Here is a 17,323-nt window from a genome sequence, read left to right as displayed (position 1 = left end):
GGCTCCCTGCGTCCCTGTATTGATTACCGAGGTTTGAATGAGATTACTATTAAGAATAAATTCCCCTTGCCTCTCATGTCTACCGCCTTTGAACTCTTGCAGGGAGCCCAGGTCTTCACTAAACTAGACCTTCGCAATGCTTATCACCTGGTCCGCATCCGGGAGGGGGATGAGTGGAAGACGGCATTTAACACTCCTTCGGGGCACTATGAGCATTTGGTACTCCCGTTTGGTTTGACCAATGCTCCTGCCGTTTTCCAGGGCCTCATAAATGCCGTGTTGGGAGACATGATTAACCGATTTGTCTTTGTGTACCTGGATGATATCCTTATTTTTTCCCCCTCTCTCCAGGAACACACCCGACACGTCAGGGAGGTTCTTCAGCGACTATTAGAGAATAAACTTTTTGTGAAGGCGGAGAAGTGCGAATTCCATGCTGTCACAGTTTCGTTCCTTGGCCATATAATTTCTCCCAGAGGCATTAACCCCGATCCCGCCAAGATCAGAGCTGTCACCGAATGGCCCATTCCCGACACCCGTAAAGCCCTCCAGCTGTTCCTGGGTTTCGCCAACTTCTACCGGCGATTTATCCGGGGTTTCGGCCAAATAGCCGTACCGCTCACCGCATTAACCTCCACCAAGATCCCGTTCAGGTGGAATTCCCAAGCTCAGGTAGCCTTTGATAATCTTAAGTCCCGGTTTGTCTCTGCTCCTGTGCTTTGTTTTCCAGAACCCGAACGACAGTTTATTGTCGAGGTCGATGCATCTGATGTTGGGATAGGTGCAGTTTTGTCTCAGCGCTCTAGTCAAGATGGGAAGGTGCACCCCTGCGCTTTCTATTCTCATCGCCTCAGCCCTGCTGAACGGAATTATGACATTGGTAACCGAGAGCTGTTGGCGGTTCGCCTGGCTTTGGGTGAGTGGCGTCACTGGTTGGAGGGAGCAGTGCAGCCGTTCTTGGTCTGGACGGATCACAAGAATCTCGAATACATCCGTTCAGCCAAGAGACTCAATTCACGACAGGCCCGTTGGGCACTCTTTTTCGGACGGTTTAACTTCACTCTCTCATACCGGCCAGGTTCCAAGAATGTCAAACCTGACGCTCTCTCTCGTCTCTTCGAGGTCTCTGGGGGGGAGTTCTCGACCAGCCCCATCCTTCCCAAGGAGATGGTGGTCGGGGCTGCCGTCTGGGATCTCGAGGGACGAGTAGAGCAGGCCGGTCGAGGGGTGCAAGTGCCGAAGGAGTGTCCAGTGGGCAGACTGTTTGTCTCTGCTGCACTGCGTTCTGAGGTCCTCCAGTGGGGTCATTCTTCCAGGCTGGTCGGCCATCCAGGTAACCGGGGAACCCTGGCTTCCATCCGCCAGCGGTTTTGGTGGCCATCTATGGCCTCAGATGTTAGTCAGTTTGTGTTGGCTTGCCCGGTCTGCGCCCAATGTAAGACCTCTAACCGTCCTCCCACTGGTCTGCTCCGCCCACTTCCCATTCCCTCCCGCCCATGGTCACATATTGCCTTAGATTTCGTCACTGGCTTACCTCCCTCTGGTGGCAACACCGTCATTCTCACGGTGGTGGACCGTTTCTCCAAGGCGGTTCATTTTGTTCCCCTGCCCAAGCTTCCCTCCGCCCGGGAGACATCCCAACTGATGGTGGACCACGTCTTTCGCCTGCATGGGTTGCCCACTGACGTTGTGTCCGATAGGGGTCCTCAGTTCACCTCCCGGTTTTGGAAAGAATTCTGCAGACAGATCGGGGCCTCAGCGAGTCTGTCTCCTGGTTTCCACCCTCAGACCAATGGGCAGTGCGAGCGAGCCAACCAGGATCTCGAACGCAGACTCCGCTGTCTAACATCACAATCTCCCGGTTCCTGGAGTCAACAGCTCTCCTGGATAGAATATGCCCACAACTCCCTTCCGGTATCCTCGTCAGGTATGTCCCCGTTTGAATGTTCTATGGGTTACCAACCTCCCTTGTTTCCATCTCAGGAATTCGATGCTGCGGTTCCTTCTGCTCTGGCCTTCGTTCAGCGCTGTCGTCGCACCTGGACGAGGGCCAGAGAGGTTCTGGCCCGAACTTCTCAGAAGACCAAGGCAGCGGCCGATCGCCACCGGTTGTCTCCTCCAGCCTTTGTGTGTGGTCAGCGGGTGTGGTTATCCACCAAGGACCTGCCTCTCCGGGTGCCCTCTCGCAAGTTGGCTCCCAGGTTCATTGGACCATACCGCATCACCAAGGTGGTTAATCCAGTGGTCGTCCGGCTCAAGCTTCATCCTAGTCTTGGTCGCATTCACCCTGTTTTTCATGTTTCCAGGGTTAAACCTGTTGTCACATCCCCTCTCAACCCCGCTAGCAAACGCCCCACTCCTCCCCCCCCGCGCCTCGTCGACGGATCGCCCACATACACTGTCAAGAAATTGATGGCCATCCGCCGTCGTGGTCGGGGATATCAGTACTTAGTGGACTGGGAGGGCTATGGTGCAGAAGAGAGGAGTTGGATCCCGTCTCGTGACGTTCTGATCGTGGATTTCCACCGGAGGCAAGGTGAGCCCCCTCCCTAGACGCCCAGTGGGCGCCAGTGGGGGGGGGGGGTACTGTCAGGATCCCAGTCTTTGTCATGGTCTTGTATGTGTTTTGTCTATTTGTGGAGAATAGTTCTGTCATCCTCCACGTGTTTTAGTGTCTACGTCACTGGCCCCGCCCCCCGTGTCTCCTCATCGGGCTTTCCCCTCACCGGGTTTCCATCACCTCATCACCCACACTCCTGTAGCTTGTTCCCATTAGTACTCTCCCCTGGTTCCTCATTATTTACTGTCTTATTATCATTTTTCGCTAATTGTTCCTCTCTATTTAAATCCCTCGTTTGCTCTCGTCCAGCGTCAGACCGTTGCGTGTTATATGCCAGCTCTGACTGCCTCAGTCTAGCGTGTCTAGTGCTGTTAAAGTCTTGTTATATTATCTAGTTTCTCTATTGTTCCGCTCCTCGGATTCGTCACAGCTCCAGTGTTTTTGTCTCGTTATTATTTACTATCTATATCTCCTAGTGTTCTCTGGCGCTCCGGATCTCCGCTTTTCACACTACCAGCACCTCTTCTTTAAAGTACATCAGAGGCATCTGGATTCTACCGGCGGGTCGAGACTCCTCCCCGCTGAGTGTTCACCCTGGAGGACTCAAGAGATCCAATTCGGATTATCCTCGAATTCTTACCGTGAGTGTCGGTGGGTAGAGGCTTCTCCCCACACACTCACGAAGAGACTCAGATCTTCATTCTCCTCTAACATTGTTTGTGAACTGTACAAGAATAAACAGATTTCCTGCATTTGAGTCTCCGACCCTCTGTTTTCCCTACAAGTCATGACACGATCATGTTTGTTAAAACGTTTTGTATTTTGGGATGGCTATTTTGACGAGGCAGTCGACGCCGCGTTCACTTATCTTAGATTCCGTGTGGGACTTATGCATAACTGCATTATGTAAGTGATTTTTATTCATTTTCACGAATAATAAATAACTCCCTTAACTCTTATTTGCTTTACCAAATTATTTAGCCTTAATTATGCGTGCGTGTTGTTCTTTTCAGGAGGGTCATGGGCTTTATTATATTTATATAGGCTATTTTATAATTGATGGTAATGTATTAATATAATCAATTTATAAATGATTGCAAAATTAAGATGTTTAATTCAATTAATTAATCTGGATGAAAAAGTAGCTAATATTGAAGAGCATCTGATGCCTGCGGGTTCAGGTGGCATATAGTTTCTTAACGCTGACGTACCTTGTTTTGAGTCAACTTTTGTTATCTCTAACTGACTTGATTCTAATGATCTGAGTAGTCTGTTGGTTATTTTATAATGCGCATATCTGCAATGCATTTGGGTTCTATTGGACATTGAGTGACGTATAGTCAAGTAGCCTAAAAATACCTTAAAAAATGATTCTAAATGTAACCGGAATATAGTGACCTGTCGATTGGGCTGACGTGCTCAGATTTTCTATTCAGAATCCTAGCAGCAGCGTTCTGTTTCAGCTGCAGCTGTCTGATGATCTTTTGGGGAGGGCCAGTGAGCAGTCCATACATGGATCCACCCTGCTGGAGATGATGAACAAGTTTTCTAACTCTTGGTTTGACACCAAACATCTTGAATTAAACATCTAAATTTTGCAATCATTTATAAATTGATTATATTAATACATTACCATCAATTATAAAATAGCCTATATAAATATAATAAAGCCCATGACCCTCCTGAAAAGAACAACACGCACGCATAATTAAGGCTAAATAATTTGGTAAAGCAAATAAGAGTTAAGGGAGTTATTTATTATTCGTGAAAATGAATAAAAATCACTTACATAATGCAGTTATGCATAAGTCCCACACGGAATCTAAGATAAGTGAACGCGGCGTCGACTGCCTCGTCAAAATAGATATCCCAAAATACAAAACGTTTTAACAAACATGATCGCTTAGCAAGCTCTAAAAGAAGGCAGTATTTATGTAGTCAGCCGTTTCTCCGCAGCCGACATCAACAGACTGAGAATGAGAAACAAACTTTAATTTAGATATGATTTATTTTACTCGTCAAAGGACCTATTTTTTCAATAAAGAAACTCAGCTCGATGTGGATGGAGCGTATATTATAACCTAAATATCCAGTGCTTTTGTGTTGCATACCTTTTACGTTCTGCACAGTTAGGCGACTGTGTGTACATTTTTTTTAATTTATTTTCTAGTTTTTTTGTAATTGAGAATCCGTAAATGTGCATTAAACAGCCTAATCAATTGGCTTTAATTTTTGTTTGACAATTTAGCTTAAGATGGCTATGCGTAGGCTATAACTTTCGTTATTGCACATTTTTTGCTTGTTGTTCTGTATTTACCAATAAGTAAGTTATAAAACAGGCCCATATTTTCCTTTAAAAATTGCTATAAAATAATAACCCAACAATATATTTTTTGGTCAGAATTTCCCTTATTGTTTCCGTATGTGAACAGTCTCCTCCATTTTTAGATTTTTGATCGTCAAATGCTTATAGGGGTTTATACTGAATGCATGCAGCATGTGCAGTCTATATGTAAATGGAAATACAAACGGGTTCGTAGATGGGAAATAATTTTTAATCAATAAAAACATACTCACAACAGCCACAGTACAGTAAGCAGACTTAGCCCGCAGCTGTTGCATGCATTAAGGCCTTAGACCGTTGGCTTGTAATAAGCGTTTCTTGTCATTTAATAAGTTGCAATCAACAGGTAGTGTTCCAACATTTAAAGACATGACTCAATAGAACTATTCAAAAGGAATGAAGAATATTGTCGGATCGCGGAGTCGAACTCCAATCGGTAAAAGAGATGAAGTTCCGCTGCTGCGCACGCAGTCCACTACGCCACCGAGGATGATGACAACGCGCACGAAGTCAATTAATTTCACAAACATAAACGCACGAAGTGTCATGAACGTACTCGCTCTAAAGTATGCCGCTCGTACACATATGATAAACGAAAAGGAGGATAAACGCGTCCAATGGAAAAATTTCACATTATGAAAGTCTAAGCATTATTCGCAATAAAGTTAAAAACAGGAAACGTTATTCAGATCGACATTCTACTACACATGTCTTTCTGTTCAGTGGAGGGGCGGGACTGTGTAGAAAAGGCTGGGCTGATTTTAATATTATAGAAAACGCCGCTTTTTACGGCGTCTTTGTTACACGGAAGCGCCGTAATTTACGGCGTACTATGGAAGTTCAAACGCCGAAATGAACGGCGTTTCACATTGCATTTAAAACGCCGTAAAAGCAGGCGTCTGTATGTCTTAAACGCCGTAAAAGCAGCCGTCGGTATGTCTTAAGCGCCGTAAAAGCAGCCGTCTGTATGTCTTAAACGCCGTAATTTACGGCGTCTTCTGAACACCAGGCGTCTGTATGTCTTAAACGCCGTAATTTACGGCGTCTGCATGTCTTAAACGCCGTAAAAGCAGGCGTCTGTATGTCTTAAACGCCGTAAAAGCAGGCGTCTTCTGAACACCAGGCGTCTGGTTGATGGCGAAATATGACCCAAACGGCTTTCCATACTTATTTAACGCCTGGCGGCGTTAAGAAACCGGCGTTTTATATTTATACGGAGATCCAAAGCACGCGAATTGTGATACTGTTGGCTTTCGATATTGGTCTAACGTGTCTGCCTTGACTTATTTTAAATAGCCCACATAGGCTACGCAGATATGGGTCATGTGGGTCAATGACGTGACATGTATTTTTTGTGTCCAAATTCATTATTTTCCTAAAAAGAATTTGAATAATTACATGTCATATATCAAATGGATCTACAATATGTCCTTTATAAGAAACCCTTTTCATTTTATTGAAATTCAATAGATTTTTTGAGTTTTGGTGTTTGAAAGACCAAAAATGTCAGGTGGTGCAACCGTCTGAACATACAAACAGAGAACAAAACTGAGAAATAAATGTTAATTTTCTCAATAAAATTCTTAATAGAATATTTTGGCATGATTTTATGTTAAATTTCTTATATATGAGGGGAAAAATACTCAGTGCTAAATACATTAAATGTATATTATTTTAAATTAATATATGGTCGCACCACCTGACATTTTCTTATTTGTCATTGACCCATGTACAGCTACTTGTAGCCTATGATGGGCTTGTGTTATTTGAGACACACTGTTCAAACAGTGTGGGATAGAATATTTGATCGTTAAAGCTATTACGCATGTTCTCCAGACGTTCCTATTAAATCAGATAAAGTATTTTTAACAGTAGATATAACTACTGCAAAGGCCTATATCTTTAACATCATTGAAGAATATCAAGAAAATACTATTAAGGGCTGTGAAAAACTACTTTCACAATAGAAAAAGCTTTAATGTATTTTATAATATGAATTATGTGCAAGCATGATAGGAAATATACAATTACAAAAAAGTAAGGTCTAGAATTGAATGGATGCATTACTTGTGTTCTAAATGTCTATTTTATAAAAAATATTTATAAAAAAAAACAAGTCGACAATACGGAAATGAAAGGAGGCCATATGTATAGTGCAGGGCTCCTCAAATCTTACCCTGGAGGGCCGGAGCACTGCAGAGTTTTGCTCCAGCCCTGATCAAACACACCTGAGCAAGCTAATCAAGCTGTTCAGTATCGCTAGAAAATCACAGGTGTGCAAGTTTGATCAGGGTTGGATCTAAACTCTGCAGTGCTCCGGCCCTCCAGGGTAAGATTTGAATAGCCCTGGTATAGTGTATAATGTAGGCCTATATCAGTGGTTCTCAACTTTGGACAGCGCGATCCATTTTCCTGCCGAGTTTAGCCCGAACTCCTATTTAAACACCTGAACAAGCTAATCAGCGTCTTTGGGAATAGATGCGTTCAATTTAATGCGATGCTGCGCATATCTATCAGCGTATGCGATTTAAGTAACGCGAGAGCGATTCAACTGCAGATTGCTCGACGCATTTGAATTGCTCTCACTGTACTGTTTGACAACACCTAGAGTAACAAAATCCACCAAAGGGGGTCGAGCTTTCTCATACGTAGCACCTAAACTCTGGAATAGCCTTCCTGATACTATTCGAGGGTCAGACACACTCTCCAAATTTAAATCTAGATTAAAGACACATCTTTTCAGCCAAGCCTTCACTTAATGCACAGTTAATGAACAGCAGCTACGCTAATTATTCTCTTTATTCTCTTTCCGCCTCTGCCTCGGGATGCCCATCCCGAGGTAGGAAGAAGTTCCACCATGTCCAGACGACTGACAGATGCCCAATTTGAGATTACGCCAGCTACAGCTGCAGACTGACTGACCATCCCAGCTCCATCTAAGGCAATTCCACCACCAGCCAAGAGAAATATGACCATCAGACCATCCCAGCTCAGACCACTCCCAGCTAGCAAAATTTGTCTGGCCCACCACTGGGCGCATATGTGCTTCAGTTCTGGCCCAGTTCTGGCTGGGTCCCCGGCCCAAAACTGGCCCAACCACTGAAAATGGACACAACAAATTTTCTCTGGGCCAGACAAGGCCCATACACTGTAAAACTACTCTTACATACTGCTATGGCCCGGATCTGGCTAGCACAGTGTAAAGTGACTCGATCTGGCCCAGGCATGGCCCAGACCCTTTGTTCTGCCATCATCGGCTTGGTCCCCGGGCCAGATGCGGCCCATTAACGGGTAAATGTATTTCTATTTATAGGAAAATGCAAATTTAACTGTGTAAAAAGAGTAAGGGCTTTTATTAAAATTTAACACAGAACAATATGAACACATTAAACAAAAACATATGACAATGTACTAAACATTAACAAAATACATTGTAATCTGAACATATGAAAACAATAAACAAATACAGCAGACTTTACAAATACACTACACAGAGGCACACACACACAAACTAATTAAACAAGAAAAATCTATTTTTGTCTTACAAAACATGAACCTATTCAGCTACAAACACGTTTCATCGAACGCACGTACGTACGCACGCCAGACACACACATACATAAACAACATAAACACATTTATTTACAATTTTTCAGAAAAACTAAATAAAAAAATGACCCACCCACCAAAATCATTCTTTTTACATTAAAAAAACATAAGCGATGTCTTTCCATTGACTCCTCTCCAATTGAGGTTTTTTGCCAGTGAGTTGGCTATCACCCTTTTCAGTATGCGCCAGGTGCAGTCACGCACATCTGTCCCGCCAATTAGCCCCAACCAGTTCACCTTTAACAGTTTTCAAGGTTGGTCATAGTTATTACAGTAGTCATTTGTTCACATCAAGGATTTGTGTGTCAATTTAAGTTATAAAAATACTTTTTTTAAATAAATGAAATTGTATTTTACTAGTTTTTGCTTGTATTCCGGGCTCTGTTGCATTCTTTCCTCCAGACTATGCAGGTGAGGAAGGTCTTTGAGGGGCAGAGAACTTTCCTCAATATCGAAAGGTTGCACTTGAACCTCCCGCAGCTGCAGCAATCTCAGGATAGTTGTTTGTTGGTCCAAGACCATCTCTAATTTAGTTAATACCTCCCTGAGCATGGCTATGACAAAGAAGAAAAAAATATAAAACAATTATACACACACTTAAAAACAATAAAACTTATTTCATAGGAATATAATTTGTATAGATTAGGAATAATACTGAGTGGAAATAACCATTGGCTTTACCTGTTTCTGAAGATTGCTGGGGCGTTCCTCGGGATGTCTGACACCCTTGCAATAGGAGAAAACTGTGTTAAATGGATTTAGGACCAGTTGTACAAAATAAATACCTACCAAAGAAGTTAAATCTTAAACCAAACCACAAAAGAATATACTCACGTGGAATTTCGTCCATTGGCTCCCAGTTCTGCAGCATCTCTGTGAAGGAGTCATGTGGTGTTGCTCGTGCTTCTGCTGGTAAAGTGGTGGCTGGGGTGACTGTAGGAAAGTTTATGATGGGGGCCGGTGGATGAATTTGTTTAGTTGGTGGGGAATACTCATCCTCTGAGTCCAAGGAACAACGAGCATGACCTCCAGGAGGGCCAATCCGTACACTCTTCCTATTTTAATTAAAAAAATGAATTTATCTAAATTAATAAAAACATTCACTATTGCCAAATTCTACAATATTTAACTAAAACTTAGACATTAAATATGGCCTCAAAAAATCAGAAAATACCAATAGTGATCTGGCAAACAATTACGTTTTACGCCTTGGTAGTCTTTTCCCAGATACTTCTGCATCTGTCTGGAGGTCTGACCAGGTCTCCGCCTCTTTGGCCTTCTTCCTGCCCTCCTCATAGCTGTCTGTAAAATACAGTTTAGTTAACTCTGTTACATTTTAGCGTCTTCAGAGTTGAAACCATTTAATTTGAATTTGCTAAATTGTACTATTGGCATTTTATCATTCAGCTACTTCAGGTCTTAACCTGGGAATAATTAATGTCTATGCTGGACTCTTTAGTTGTTTCTTACACATTACTTGATAGAAGTAATTCAATAATGAAATATACACCTTCTGATTTTATGAAATCTGTAAGATCAAAAGAGACATTTTTGTCAAGTGTGTCTACACTTTTGACTGCTACCTTAGATTTTGAATTTCACAAACAATGACTATAGGAACCACAGTGTTGAGCCCAACATCAGCCTAACATCAATTATACTGCTGAGCAGACAACCTATATTCTAATGACATAGAAAGAAGAGATTAACCAAGCAGAGTAACACATTTCAAATGAGCAATAATGTACCTTACCAAATAGTCATCAATATACAATGCCTCAGAATAAGAGAAACCTAGGATTAAAGTCAAATTTACCTGTTGAAAACATTGTTCGGACATCCCATCGGTCCCAGTCAAGATGAGGAGCCATCTGGTTTTTGATGGCCTGGTGTAGGGCCATGCCTCTTAGAGAATTAGGCCAACATCACTCTCCATTCTCTACCCACATGGCTGGGACCAGCTCCACCTCGTGGGTTTCAATAAATTCGACAACCGTGAACATATCTGTTATGTAAAACAATTTCTACAGGTACATACACTGTATAAACATATCTTTGTTTTTTTTTATTATTAAAGTAACACCCCCACATTTTTTAATAATGGATTACTCTGCCAAATTTAACTGATTATTTACTCACCCCAATGTCACACAATATTTAATTACTTTAAGTTTATGGATTCCTTTTTACAGGGACCATTATTTTGAAAGTCAAAAATAAAGTTTCAGCTCAGCTTTTTAATCACTGTCTACTATTATACCAGTCATCAACTGAGTAATTTACTGAAGGCTGCACTGAAACTGTATTTTTGATCTTCGAACACAATGGCCTCAGCTGAATTGCATTACATGGAGAAAATTACGATAAAAACCTAAATTTTTCTTCAACTGAAGAAAGACAAACATCATGGATGATACGGTGTAAGTCAATAATCAGCAATAATGAAATAATAATGAAATCGTGTGGGTTATTTCACCCAAAACTGAACACTCTGTCATCATTAACTCACCCCCTTGTAATTTCAAACCTGTATGACTTTCACATAAAAAGACATTATGAAGAATGTTGTAAACCAAAAAATGGTGGTACCCATTAACTTCTACTGTTTGGACACAAAACCAATACAAGTCAATGGGGACCGAAGGTTTTCTTATACAAGCATTCTTCAAAATATCTTCTGTTGTGTTACGCAGAAGAAAAAGTCATACATGACAAATGACAAAAGGGTGACTAAATGATAGCAGAATTTTTATTTTTGGGTAAACTAAGTCTGTAGGCTGTTTAAAACAACAAGGACCATGTAAATGACAAGAATGTAAAGTAAATTGTCAAGGAATGTAAAAAATGAAGATTGAAACAGAATTTTGCAGCTTTAACATAAAATAAGAGACACAGCAGAATTTGTGCATATGCAAAGGTATACATGAAATCACTGGCACAAGTGGAGTAGCGGCACCGCAACAAATTTGTCTTGTTTTGGAAGCCTCACATATTTCTCAACATGTTCAAATAACTGAATTGTTTTTAGGCAAGACGAGATTTGGCCAACCAGGTAGATTCCCAACTGCAGTGAATTCAGAGGATAGTCAAAAAATGGTTCCATTAATTCATATTCCCTGTACACAATATATATTTTGTCCTGGGACTAGAGGATATTGTCAATCAAAGCAATGCAGCCACCAATCTTAACACATCTATCTCCTTCACTTGACACATTAATTTTGGTACCTTCCATAACAAGCTGCTGGTACTGAAGTACTGGTGTGCCCATTATAGAGGGAGGAACTGGGCCAGAGTAATGCTCCTTTTGCAGCTTTATTTTTCCATGTGAAACTTCATCATTCTCTGTACAAGAATCCATTTCAGAGACTCGACGAATAACTTGGGCTAATGGATGGTGCGGAGTTCTTATCATCTTTTTCATCTTGCCTAAATAATTCTCAAATGGAAATCCGGTTATAAGGTCCAAATTTCCATGTCTTCGAACATCCTCTGAAAGATGGGTCAGCCCATGAACATTGTAAGTAACAAATTCAGGACCATACAATTCACCAAAGTGTGTCACAAATGACACAAGTAGTGTGTGTGCCAAGTGGTTAAGATGTGCAGACAATGATGGACTAGCAAGAAGAAAAATGGGAACAGATAATAACATGAAATTGTTGTACACTGCAGCTGACAACACATTTTGAAGGACCACTGGACCTGTGTACAACAAGAACTGTCTCAACTCGGTGGCTTTCCACCTGAGCCTTTCTGAAAGTGCTCTGGGTTTACGGGCAAAATCCATGGGAATGAAACTTCTTAAGGATACAAGTTCATTAGAGATAATCTCCATCTGACGAGAGGACAAGCGACAGAGTAAGGCCAGATGCTATCCATAAATCCAACAGTCTACGCACTACCCCAAGACAAACTAGATGCATGTAGTCATGAGGAAAGCATGACACCATGCCTATTTGTGCATCTACTAAAGGAGACTTTGTGACATGATGGTCCTCATCACACATCATTTTAAAAGACAGATCGGTCCGGAGTGGGCTACTGACCTCTGGAAATGTCATCCTGTGTTTGACATAAACACCTGCTTGGACACACTTATCACAGCCTGAGTAACCAGTGTGAGTTTTTGTTCCTTTAATGAACGCTCTTGCAGGAGCATCACAGATGACAGAGGTGACTTTTAGACAGCACTGTTTCCCCTTGAAAACAAATCCTTGGCTTAGTGCTTTTAACTCACTGACAAGATCTTTAAGATAATCAACCAGACACTTTGGCTTTGAATTGCCACAGAACAGAGCAATGAGAACTGGCTTCTTCACAACACCCTGTAGCAAGCCAAGGATTGGCCAGAACTGCACAGGGGAGCTCTTAAACAAAGGTAATCCATCTACATGCAGCTGCAATTTAAATTCATGCCTGTTTGGAATATGACACCAAACTTGTTCCATGCTTTTTGCAAAAGCTTTCAAAATACTGATGTAGTGGCAAGTACCGCCAGCAACAGCTTGGATACTGTAGGAGGTAGTTGTATGGAGAAGAGTTCTAGCATCCTTTGGTAGCGAAGGATGATGAACTCTCAAAATGGCCAGAAGTGCAGTCAGAGCTACTAGGGACACCCTGAAATGAACTGCCCAATCACACAAAGACTCGGTTAGTGGTATATGGACACTTTCTATGTCATAATTCTGGGAATCATCTTCACTGTCAGAAATGTGTTGCTGATCTTCCACCGAATCTTCCTGCTTATTAAAGACATTTATTGTCACATTCTCTGCACTTTCAGTAGATTGTAATTCTTTACTGCCAGAGGCCTTTAACTCATTGTCAAAGGAGGCAAGTAAAGAATTCACCCGCTTCACTGCTCGTTTTCTAAGACTACGCTGATCCATGTTCTTACCTGATGTGGTTTTCTTTATCTTACCTGCAGAAACAGACAACAGAGAAAAACAAATAAAAATGTTGGTTTAGTACATAAAAAATATCTTTGTCTTTCTATACGAGTAGTTAAAAAATATACTGTACCGAGTGTTCCATGGTTTGAAAGCAAAATTTTGAAAAAAATATATATTTTAGTTTTCTAAAAATTGCATTGTCACACCACAGGAGATATACTGTATATTTTCCAACTATCCATTTAATGTTGTGGACAAAATGTTGGCATCCTTGCTAAATATAAGCAAAGAAATCTGCATTGTTTCTCACTAAAATAAAATGTTTAATTGAAGTAAAACAATAGAAGGTAGTGAGGAAATAACGTAATGAATGCTTTTCTCTAATTGACACCACTATTTATTATAATGACTAAAATATATCTTGAATGCATTTGTATCGATATTAACATTTCTGTACACACCAAATTGAAAGTAAAAGAATCAGTTGACATATGGGTTCTGAAGCTTAAAATAATAAAAGGAAAACAGCACTTTTATCACAACACTTTATTTTGGGAAACCAATCTACTAGAAATCGTGTATAATAAGTCTTATTTAGATCTTCCATGTTCAAGAAATTGGTAAAAATCATTAAATCATTTAATAAGTTGATTATTTCAAATAATATAAACGTGTACAGAAAATAGCCAACCGTTTTAAACTTTATAAATCAAAATCCTAAACACTTAAAGAAAGTCTTATGCTGAAGCACAGGAAAACACCTTCAATCATCTCTCCAATGAAACCTTTTATTTTATCATCATAACCTTTAGAAAAACAATATATAAATATCATGTTATATGCTTATATTCCACATTTTCTGCTTTTTGAAGAGGCTTATTGCTCGTGAATTACTTGATTCAGCCTCACTGCCGATGCTAACGTTACTAGTGTTATAGAGCAATTAGCGCGTGCTAATGGAGCGACGGAAAGTTACCTCAGAAGATGCCTTTTGATAAAAGTGCAGTTTATGGCGTTCCTATATGGCGTTCCTAAGGGTCCAAATATGGCGCTCCTTTTGTATCATTCCTTTACTGACCAAGCTCACATACGTGTCGACGTGCGTGTAGACATGCGTGTGGAGAACGCGCGACGTGTTGACGTGCGTGTACACATGCGTGTGGAGAACGTACGTGCGTCTTTACGTCTAAACTAGCTATGCTTACAGACTCGCCAATGTGTGGACAACATTCATTCGTCTTAACGTGTTTTTGACTATAATCAGAGTGAAGGCTATTATGCTACTGTCACACTAGAAAGCAAAAATTGGAGAAATGCATGTTTAACCAAAGTCTGTGAATCAAAAGCAAAGCTTTACTACAGTAACCATATTAGGCTATATGTTTTATTCATTAAATAATTTTGACCAACTTTTGATTTCTGGATAAAAATCGGTCATTCTTTATTTTGGAATATTTTCTAATCATTCCCTAGATGTTACACAACCTATCTGTGGAAATTTGAGGTTATATCCCGTTCCTCTTCCTACGAATAGATGGTTCAGTGTGAACATTTTCTGACTTGTAATTGGAGCCATTCATAGTTTCCTTCTAACTGTGACATATTTGTTTCCGTTTTTCTTTTTTTATGTATCCCCATTACCATAACCAACGAGGATACAGTAGAGAACCAGAGGCGAACCTTGGGTGCTTTTTAGGATATCAGCCACTAGGAGGCGCTTCTGTAGCGACATTTTGGGTTGAGATGCCAACTGGAAAAATTTTTTACAGAATAGTGCAAAATAAAATGATCAAATGAAGTCATCAGCAAATTTTATGATACATACAGCTCATTTTGGATGGTCAAGTTTTATTCTATCACTTTTGAAATCCAACCATTAAGTAGCCTACACATTTGAGGTATAGTTCTAGCTTACATGCTACTTTATTGAGTTTTTCCATTTTATGCATCTTTACCTTTACTATTATTAGTTACTATTACTATACTAGGTCGGAAATATATATATTGTACATTTTATTACTTTTATATAAGACCAGGCCTACTGAAAAAAAGGAATAGAACCCTGCTCAAAAAACAATAGAAAATAATGGAATTAATGGTTGTGATGTCAACTCCAAATGCTGTTAAATCCTATTGGAATAATACTCAAAAAACTCAGGAGTTAATTAATTAAATAAATTAATTTAAGTAACAAAGTAATTTTGTTAAGTAATTTTGGAGACAAGACATTTTTTATACGTGCAGAGTTTTTTTTTAAAGTGTATATAGTGTTATTTCCACTGTTTTAATATCTAATCAACCATCAAAAACTAAGCATAATTTGAAAGTTAAAACACTTAACATTCAATTTAGGAGCATGTTCTTGCAATCAATACAATACTCAGATATGGAGGGTTTATAATTGTTTATCATGATAATAACTGATAACTGACATTTTGGGCTTTTGTCATCATGTATTATAATCATTCAGTGTGAATTTCAGTTTGAATATTTTTTAAGGTAGCTGATATTGCCATGACAGCAGCAACAAGTTATATGGGACTACCAAATCACTTTCACCGCAAAAAAGGAGGAAGGACTGGGCTGCTGTTGGGCACTGGTGTTACAGAAAAATGTTCTATTGAGTCTTGCCGTTTGGTATCTAAATTCTAAGAATATCTGGCTTTATTGTTTATAATGTTTAAATAAATACTATTTAAATAAATACTATTTAAACTAGCTTGCGATCTGAGAGAACAAAGATTTGGGAACACATAGCCTACAAGTGATTTTTAAAATTTCTGTATATCACAAAGTCATTAGAGATGAAGTGGAGAACCGTTAAATTACACAATTTCAATGAGGTCTTCTGTAGCTGTAACTTTTTATTCTTTTGAAAAATTGTAAAAATCGTTATTTTATTGTTGAATAATTATTAAAATTCAGGGAGTGTAACAATTACTAGTTTTAAAACATTTGATTAAACCAAAAATCATAATTACTTTACTCTTACTCTAAAAAAACATGTTTAATTGTCACAAGATATAGGTTGTCCAGGCGTTTAGGCAGACGCACGTTCTCCAGGCGTTTTGGCAGACGCACGTTCTCTGTGCATATATCTCAAAGACGTAATCTACACGTTAATTTCTTACGTGACGTCTGTATATATGGCGTCCCTTTCGGTCCAAAACAATAACTACCCAGCACACACACGTCTCACTCAACGCGACGTCTGCGTCTTCCGAGCGTCACGTCTGCGTCTGCCGAGCGTGACGTCTGCGTCTGTTGCTTGACTCGCCCAACTGCCGAACGTGACGTTTGCGTCTCACTGAACGCGACGTCTGCGTCTGCCTGAACATACAACCAGTTTTATGTGTTTATACTGACAATACCTTTAAACAGTTATTAACTGAAAGTAAGCGAATTCTTTCTTTTTGGAATAGTAAATTAAAGTTTGAGTATGTTGTAATCATTTGACTGATCTCACATTGACCTTGCTTATTCTTGCTCACAACATATTATCACATTCCCAAGGGGTAATATCTCATGGCCACGACAAAACTTAGTGAAACGAGCATGTCCCCTCCCGTTCGCCCTACACGTGAGATTGGTCAACGTGGAAAATGTATTCACTCAAATTATCCCGTTCTTTTGGATATGTTTTGGATTTCAAAAATCAGTGATTGCCATTCTTCATTTTTTTGGTTTATTCTGTAATCATTGCATGCATCACTAATAAATATTCTAAAAACAAAAATATTTTCGATTGTGATGAATATATATATCAATTAGTGACAGAATGAAATGTATTGTTTGTGGTCAATTTTGACAGCTGTTTGGAGGATTATTTTATGAGGCCAAACTCTTTCTACTTTGCTGTAGGCCTTTACTGAAAGGCTGAATACGTTAAAGCCAACCTAATCACTGTAGCCTGAC

General features: G+C 40.1%; 1 protein-coding gene across 1 annotated transcript; it reads right to left on the bottom strand.

Annotated features, from left to right (window-relative positions):
- Window positions 1-8,609: 8,609 nt before the first annotated feature.
- LOC130424984 (uncharacterized) lies at window positions 8,610-11,147 on the bottom strand. Its single transcript, XM_056751013.1, has 6 exons — window positions 10,330-11,147; window positions 9,713-9,815; window positions 9,348-9,568; window positions 9,195-9,239; window positions 8,871-9,067; window positions 8,610-8,750 (listed from the first exon to the last, which is right to left on the bottom strand). The coding sequence occupies exons 1-6, from the start codon at window positions 10,412-10,414 to the stop codon at window positions 8,610-8,612; spliced, it is 792 nt and encodes a 263-aa protein (XP_056606991.1). The 5' UTR covers window positions 10,415-11,147.
- Window positions 11,148-17,323: the final 6,176 nt, after the last annotated feature.

Source organism: Triplophysa dalaica, chromosome 6 (assembly GCF_015846415.1).
Source record: "Triplophysa dalaica isolate WHDGS20190420 chromosome 6, ASM1584641v1, whole genome shotgun sequence".
Classification (NCBI taxonomy): domain Eukaryota; kingdom Metazoa; phylum Chordata; class Actinopteri; order Cypriniformes; family Nemacheilidae; genus Triplophysa; species Triplophysa dalaica.
This window is presented reverse-complemented; position numbering and strand designations above follow the sequence as displayed.

What these genes read in the sequence shown, in the direction of transcription:
- LOC130424984 (XM_056751013.1), bottom strand. Translation starts at nt 10,414, where the DNA reads ATGGCCCTACACCAGGCCATCAAAAACCAGATGGCTCCTCATCTTGAC. An exon ending in GCCAATGGACGAAATTCCAC is followed by an intron (nt 9,240 to 9,347) that starts GTGAGTATATTC and finishes TCCTATTGCAAG; the next exon opens with GGTGTCAGACATCCCGAGGA. An exon ending in CCAGCAATCTTCAGAAACAG is followed by an intron (nt 9,068 to 9,194) that starts GTAAAGCCAATG and finishes TCTTTGTCATAG; the next exon opens with CCATGCTCAGGGAGGTATTA.